The sequence below is a fragment of the Lottia gigantea genome, assembly GCF_000327385.1.
Source record: "Lottia gigantea unplaced genomic scaffold LOTGIsca_40, whole genome shotgun sequence".
Taxonomy (NCBI): Eukaryota; Metazoa; Mollusca; class Gastropoda; family Lottiidae; genus Lottia; species Lottia gigantea.
In genome coordinates this window covers 455,750-464,539 of record NW_008709380.1, presented here as the reverse complement: position 1 = coordinate 464,539, position 8,790 = coordinate 455,750, and the positions used below count along the sequence as shown (strand labels likewise).

The 8,790-nt window shown below is 33.1% G+C and overlaps 1 protein-coding gene across 1 annotated transcript; it reads left to right on the top strand.

Annotated features, from left to right (window-relative positions):
• Positions 1-2,556: 2,556 nt before the first annotated feature.
• On the top strand, positions 2,557-8,518 carry LOTGIDRAFT_163479 (hypothetical protein; the record flags this gene model as incomplete). Its single annotated transcript, XM_009059993.1, has 4 exons — positions 2,557-2,637; positions 4,756-4,887; positions 7,964-8,030; positions 8,199-8,518. 4 exons carry the CDS (start codon positions 2,557-2,559, stop codon positions 8,516-8,518), a joined length of 600 nt encoding a protein of 199 aa, XP_009058241.1.
• Between the last annotated feature and the right edge of the window lie 272 nt (positions 8,519-8,790).

The window sequence follows — 8,790 nt, the reverse complement described above, 5'->3', positions numbered from 1 at the left end:
TGATCAAACCGGAAATTATCATAGTTTTCCCTGCATATTACCACAAAACTTATTATTTACAATAAGAAGGTTAGGAATAATTAATAAAATCATTCCGCTGCCAACGATTGCTTTCTACTCTGTAATATATCGAACCCAACGCAATCAATCGCCGAGAAAACTGTAATCCATTACGATACAAACCGGTCCACAAAGAAACTTAAAGATAGTTTCAACCCAGCTCTAGATATATTCGTTGTACAGCAGACCTGGAATTATCTTCTCGATTAACCTCGTTTTAATGTACTCTTAGGTATTAATATCTGTAGCATATCCCAATTCCTTGCTATTTTTGAGCAGGTTTACCCAGCGAATATCCAACGATTGCGAATGCAATTACCGTCATATCTGTGTCGCTGATTTAGCTCGGCATCTTCCAATCAAATTCATTTGAAAGGTTTATCATAGTTAACATGAATTTAAAAGGAGGTCACTTTTTTTCTGTTCTGATAAATGTCAGAAGTAAAAATTTTAATCCTTAAAAAATTCCATCATGTCTTCAAGTTCGACAAGAAATTTATTTTAATCTCTCCAAAATGCCAATCAACTACCTTAATATATCTTCTTTCAATGAGCTGAAACGACCCAACCTTACAACTAACAAATTAAATATAGACAAACTAGTTCTTAAAGATAACAGAATCATCTAAGGTATAAAAAGTAACAAATTAGACAAAAAATATGGAGTATACAGTTTGTTAAAACAATATCATATCCTATTTTTAGGAAGACATTATAGTTTCTGTCTCTGTTTTATAAAGGTAAAAATTTGCTTTAAGAATTTGTGGAATTCGATATAGGTTTTTCAGTCATTGATATGTTACAAAACATACGATTTATTTGATGGTCCTTTTCAATTACAAACGGTCTTGCATGAAAGTTCCATCAGCGCTCTGATACTGCTGAATGTTTGAATTAATGCTAGTGATTTAATCATGCGATGATTACAAAACACACAGAAAGCAGTAAATATGAGCGTTAAAAGTATGAAAAATCATAAATTGATAGAAGTGTGTTTTGGTGAAATAGACGATCAATACTCTTTTATTCGCTAATAGATAAAAGTCTGAGAATAGTGATTTCAAATAATTTTTAATTCTCATACTCGGATATTTGATTTATGATTTAAATTTGTTGAACTATGACGCATTAACAACAAAAACTACCTTATATGCATAGTTCGCAAAGCTCAAACGACATGAATCTGCTCTCAATATCCAGATACTTTACTCTCAGTTGACTTCCAGATGTAGAAACTATTTAATTAACTCTGTAAGCTATATAACTGATTGACATTCACTAGCTTTTAATATCCTTTCAAATAACACAATGTCAAAAAATTCTTCTTTTTGATTTGGACTGGAATACATCAAAAAATTATTGAATGAAGTTTAAGTTTTGCCGTGATATTTGACAAACGAAGTCAATTTAGTTGTGAATGGAAGATAGCTCAGTGTTTTTATTCACAAAGATTGGTCTTGATTTTATTCAGATTTAAGAAGTAAACAACATGCACCATGTTGCTCCAGAGATGGTTCAAAAGATACAACAAGGTGTAATTGTCGCGGTCGCTCCGTTATGGCCCGTCACACGGAAAGGTGTTCTTACTGCGACTTAAAATGGGCTCAGCGTGTGTAAAGTTCGCCATAAGCGTGGTATAAGCAATTGTCGCCGAGTCACGGCGGTTAATTTGGACATGTTCAAACGCCCAGGTAATGACGCGGTAAGAACTCCATGGGATCGAGAAGGGCGTTGTAACATGTATCGTTGCCTTGGGCGGTATAAAAGCGCAGTACGCTTTTCAAGAACGTTAGCACGTTAGCATTACTCGCAGTATGTGGTCGACTGTTTTTAAGTTTGTAATCTTTTGAGGACCTTTATCGTCAAGATCGCAACTGGCCCCGGTCCGGTGTGACGGAGCTATTACTTTCATACATGACCTTTTCAATATCAAATAGTGATAATTATTCTTATCCAATAAACCTATTTTAAATGAGCCTCGCCTCAATAGGACGTTGCTTTTTGTAAACTTATCTCTTTAGTAAAATTAACAGTTTAGTTGCGAAAATGCTAAAAATGTTACGATAACAAAAACAACCTTTAAATGTCCTTGGACATTCTATATTGGGGTACTTTGAGTCAGATTTATTATAGCAAAAAATGTTAAGAAAATTATATCTCTCATTGAACGGAGTTTATCAATTCAATTTATTAATTCTGCAAAATACCTCTGGATTGTTTTATAAACTTCATTTTAGTTATAACGTATTTGGATTTTAAATTTCCCTTTTACAAAAAGGTTCTGTTTTAACTTTGATTTTAGATGATATTTTTTTTAATTATACCAAGTGTATCGGCGTGTATTCCCCAGATGATGTTTTTGTCGGCGGTCGTGTTGTCTCAGAAAAAACTTTTCCTTTTTAAGAATGCCTCATATCCAAATCCTTGGTTTACATTGGAATTGAAATTTTTCATACATTTACGGAGTTATAGCCTCTGTCTCTAAACATTCAAATAATGGATTTCTTTCACTTAGTACAGTATTATAAAATGCATGTTTGGGAACTTAGTAATCATGTTTTCGGTTTACGATTAAAGGTACGTCCTAAATGCAATGTCCATGCATCTTGATTTAGTCTCTATTATAACCCTCGCATGCCAACTTCTTGTGTGTTTTAGCAGAGAAAACTAAATGCTGATTGAAGCAGCTTTAGACTTATTTCAATATCAAAACACTTGTATATTCTCAATTAATAATTTGGAAAACATTTTTAAATGGTGTGGCTTCCGTTACTTTTGAGAAATTTCTTGATGGCGTGGTATCAGTTATCTGTCATTTTATTTTGAGGAGGTGGAGGGGATTTAAGTCCCTTATTAAAGAAAGAAATATCCTACTGTGTGTATGTTGTGATCGAATCCAGCAGTTATTATGGTACAAATAATCGACTAGAAGAACAGTAGACCTCCTCTTTATACTATCTCGTTCTGATTGACTGAGTATCTAAATCAAGACTAGTTGGCGGTAAACATCATTCCTTTACGCTAACTTGTATTTCTATAAATACTTTGAAATATAAACTATTTCTTAAAATAGATAATTGGACCATATGTATTTACCACCGAAATTATCAGCTTTAACTCATCTAGACGTTTTCCTCCATGAAGCCTAAATGTCGAAAATCATGATGCAAATTTCGATTCAAAGGAATCTCTTCTATGAAATTACTTTCAATTCATTAGTGCTAAGGAGGCAATATTAAGAGAATAACAATAACAGCGCAATTAAGGTGTTCGTGTATGAGTATAAGTGATGAGTCGACCAAACCTTTTTTAATATGTTATAATTCTTATCTTCCAAAAGATATAAATGTTTTATCTTTTTCTCCGATTTTGAAAATGCACCTGCAAGGTGACCCTTAATGATTTGTAACCAAAATTATTTCACAATATCACACTAAATTAGTTTCTTATTAAGTGTTTTAGTTATAAATGGACAGGAATAGATTTCTAATTAGAATTTGTTTTCAGTTTTAACCATATGTTAATTTGATTTACAAAGGAGGGAAGGTGAAATCCTAAATAGAGCGTCAAACCAATGACCTAATATTTGCTAATGAAGTAGAGCAATGAAGTGGAAACAAAAACAATCATTAGGGGTCTCAGGTAGAGTAAATCCATCGGAGTCTCCCAGATGCCACCAGTAACATGCAGTACATGTAGAAAATTATAGGGTGCTTTTAGATCTGCTAATCGCAAGACCGACCTGAGACCACCTTGACCGTACACTGCAGCTGTAAAAATAATCAACAAGCAATGTTTGGTTTATGGGGCAGTAATAGCAAATTGGCTAATTACCACTATTTTTTTTTCATTCGCTACCATACGCAATTTGTGGTCGCTATGGAGTGAGGGAACCTGAGAAAGTATCGAATCAGCTCCGCTTTTATCTTTTATTTATATGTACATGTACATGTAGCACGCAGGTTAAACGCAACAAGTAAATTTTGAGCCCAACTCAAACGTAATTGAACGCAACTTGCACATAACGCATTCGCAATGATCAAAAGTTCAGTTCAGATCTCAAAGGCAGCTCACAAGTCATCGAGGTAAAGCAATTTTAGATTTGCTCACTTTGATAATGGCTGTAATGAAGTGGCTGTCATCTGATTTGTACAAGCAGATTTGCAGATTCGAGGAGACATTTGATTTTATTTAAATACAAATTAGATTTGGTTTATTCCTCGTATAAAGACATATTGTAATATGAAAACCCTTATCGTTGTCTGATAATCGTGAAATTTGAGGACAGAAAAAAAATCGCAAGGATAAAGAAAAGCATGAATGGAAAGTGTGAGATGATAGGGAATCTGAGATTTTGGTACAAAAGTGATCGTTTATCATCAAACATTGATCGGAGTTTATTGTTAACGGCGTTTATTTATGATGATACTTTAAACTTAACAAGTCATTACCAAAAAAAAAAACATAAACCTTAGAAGGAACAAACTGTGGAGATGGAAACTGTGATGTTAAGCATTATCACGATTTTCGTTGCAGTTTCCATCTATAACAAAACAATTATTTTTGTTTTGTTCTGCATTATGAATGTTCACATCAATTAAGAAGTAAATTTAAAATGTACAAAAAGATGTAGTACCCTTATGTAAAACTTTAATTAGGCAATTAAATCTTATGTATAATATTATATAATTTCAGTCATCAAATCCTGCGTATGACACTGTTGCCGTCGAGATGTCAGAGACGAATGGAACATCCAGTGGGCAACAAACAGTTCCTTCTACGTCTGCAACCCAAAATGAAAATATAGACGGGAAAATAACTTATCAGGTATTTAAATTTCTGAAAATATTTACTCAAGAATAGATATCAATTAGTCATCCTAACCGTCCGTCCGTTCTAACGTACATCCTCAATTCGTTTGTAAACGTTTGCTTCGATTTTTATGAAAAATGGCATGATCTCCAAACAACTATTCGATTTTCAAGAATTTGCATTTTCATTTTAAATGATCCGAACTAACCAAAATGAGCTTTGAACTGATATAAGCTCACGCAGTTATATTGAAGCAAATAATTTGTGCCAAGGAGAACGTTTTGTATAATCGGAAATGGATATTTAAGATCTCTTTATCATGGCGTAATTGTACATAAGAATGTCGTGCTAAGTATGTGTTGAGAATGTATCAAGGGGTCTTGACTACTCATTGATGGACTAATTATATTTCATCTTCTCTCCTTATCATGACAAACTCATTTCATGTGGAAATGAATATTTGTAGAAATGTCACAGTTTTTGATATCTTGAATTTATGACTCGCTGATTATTAGACTACTAGTAGGATAAGTAATGTGCCAGAAAGTTCTAAGAAACCTAATGTTTTCCATGAACATATGGAAGAAAATGGCTGTAAATGGCCAATAAACTATTTAGAAATACAAAAAAAATTGACGATCAATTGTAGAATATATATCCGTTAAATAACACTAGTTTTTCTTTTAAAAGACTATGAATTGAACAATGAATCTACAATCGTTTATAATCAAAAGTTACTGTGTAGAAACAGAAAGGCCAAGATGATCTCCAAGGTCGTTATTGCTGATGATATAACTTTGCATAAATAAACGACGGAAATGCTACGAAAAACTGAACTTGAACCATATTAGCTACTCGATTTAATTATCTGCAGCGAAAATGTTTTCTGTCAGTTGATTGGACAAATTCAAGAAAATGTATTTGCTGTTAATTCTTGGGAATTTTATTAAATTTAAAGTATGAGGACAAAATTATATATAGTGGCATCTGGAACATCAGATCTTTAATGCTCATCAGTGTGTTGGATGTCGGTGCATGATGCTGCCACTGGTTCGATTCTGGATTCTCATTATCGAAATCTTATGCACGTTATATGCCAAAGGTTGCTCAATGACGTTAAGGGATGTGTTACAACAGAAAAATCAGCTAAATTGCTTACAAATAAGACTTAGTTTGAAGGTTTAACTACATTCAGAAGAGTACATAAAAATTACTAAAAGTCATCATGTTTCCCAATCTCAATATAATGGACTAGCATGCTTCTGGACAGAGTGGGATGACCGGACGTCAATGTTGTTATTATTTAGATAATTGAAGACAATTTAAAGGTGGCTAAGACAAGCATTATATACTAAATTGATGGAGTTTTAACGACACTGGAGGGATTTGAATTCAATTGATATAGAAACGCGACTTGCTACTTAAAAGTTACTGAAGATAGTTTAGGATTCATTTTAAGACCATACAGACCATACTTAATCTGTATCAAAAGATGTCCCTGAAAAGTGCCGTTGCACCATAACGATTACCAGTTTAGTCTGATCAGTTGCATGAGAGTTGCGTTTGAAACTCATGACCGCTATTCTTATTCGTAATCATAGTGTGTTAACGATAATCGTGTACTTCCTACCCACTATTAGTAGATTTCATTTTGGTATGAGATACAGGAGATAATTGGAGATTTCGGGGCTCAAAGATAAAAAAAAAATGAACAGTAACCCATTTGTTACCATGGTCATAATATGAAATTCATCTCACTGGGTTAGTCTGTAATTATCCGGTTTCCGGTCTAGTAGTTTGAGATTGAATGTGTCGATATAAAGATACGTCGTAACTCTATCTGTCAAGCTAGATAACTGTTGATTGAATGTATCCCATTTCAACCCTTTTCTTTCTATACCTTTCAGGGTCCTTGATCGATGGCATTACCCCCTTGCAATAATTTTTATGACGGAGAATATAGCCCTGAATTATAATTCTCAAAAAAATCTTATGTCAGACTGCAAAACCCTAACGTTGGAAGTCACTGCCCTAAACGAACAACATGGACATGAGATTCTAAAAAAACATTGCTTTATTCTCTTTCAATATTGTTTTGTAACAGTATCCTTAAAATAAAATAAACTCAAAATTGCGATCACTTAAGAGAACGAAGTAGGTTAGTCAGCTTCTTACACATTTACATATAATAATAGCGCCTTGGGAGTACACTTAATAGATTTAATTGAATTATGGAATCGTACTTCTTCTCAGGTAGTGGTCAATTTACAATTTCACGTCTTGATGCATTTCTTTATCCATGTGTACATTTCAATAAATAAATCTACAAGTATTCAAAGGTCTTTTAATATAGAGTTTATACACTCAAATGTATTGAACGCAACACTACCTTTCTTTTCGGTATGTTTGTTTGTTAAAATGTCATTACGTGATGTGTCCCTTCTGCACTTGCTTAAAGAATTTAATGTCGATCCCACACGAACGGCTTATGTAGTTTGATGAATTTGTTTGAAGAAATGTAAACTACATTTGAATTTAATGCCATCATCTACTAAAGTCATCATATACAATGTTTTACAATGTTTTAATATCAGATTTCAAGGAATTTACGTGTTAATATCAATATCTTTTAATCTTAGACTTGTACTTCTTCACTATCAGTTAGAGACTTAAAATCTTTGTAATAAATTTTTATTTTATAAATAATTAAAACAAAAACAGGAAGTGGTGCTTCCTGTGAGATTTTTAATTCTTATTAAATATTTTTTTGTTTTGTTAATTAACAATGTCTCTTGAAGTTGATGCCATGATATTTGCGTTAGAGGAAGATTGAATAATAGTTATATTTTTGATAGCAATCTTTGTGATGGAGATGTTTTATATATTGATGGGGTCGTTGCTTAGAAGCACGTTATTACCAACTATGTGTGGGTTCTCCAGTGTTTCTAAAACACAGAATTAAGATAATACTTTAGCAGTATTTAAAGTAGAGATCACATTAAATAACATATTGTACACAATCTTTTACAATTTACATGTTCATCACCAGGTGAACTAAGACGTATTCATGATCACCTCTCATCAATTTCAGAAAGTTATGCAAAGAATTATCCAAAGATATATATTTGATATACAGAGAGAGGCCGAAGTAACAGAAGGTACGTTGCATTGTCGTTCAAAGTGATTCTTAGGTTTAATAAGCGGTAACAACTAACACTCGGCAAAAATTGTTTACTTTTGCCGCATGCTTTGTTCTCTTTTACAATGAACTGGTGTTTTTTTTTTATTGTTATTCAGCTTTTAAAATGAGCAAATTTGTATTTTAGATGACTTTGAAGAAATAAAACAAGATATTTCCAGTTTCCGATACGAAATACTAAACCAATGGAGAACCAAGGAATCAATGCAGACTGAGATGGCGGGTAACTTATCGTCATTAAAAACACAACTTGATGAAATCAGATGTGAGCTCTTAGGAAAACAGAAACCAAAATTATCAGATGTCCACCGCGGATCATTTGAGCGACAAGATTCTGGAAAAGCACGAGCTGTTGATTGCCATCCAAAGTCACTTGAACGTCAAGACACACCGTGGCCACCCATTGTGAAGCCCGAGAATGCAGAAACTAAGCAAGAAACAGAATAAACGACCGATAGAAGTAAAATTTCAAACGTTTTCCTTTTTTTCGAACTTGTGATATTTACTTGTGATCAATTTAAAACGTTAAATGCACACAATTTGTTGTAATGGCCATAATTTGATTGCGTAATAATATACTATTGTATCAAGACATCCTTCTATATAATAATACTATTTCATAGAGTATTTAATCGTGATTAATGGCGTTAAAACTGGAAGTGGTCGCACAGTGAAATGACGAACTTTGATGTATTCTATGTGCTCGCTACAAGAAAGTT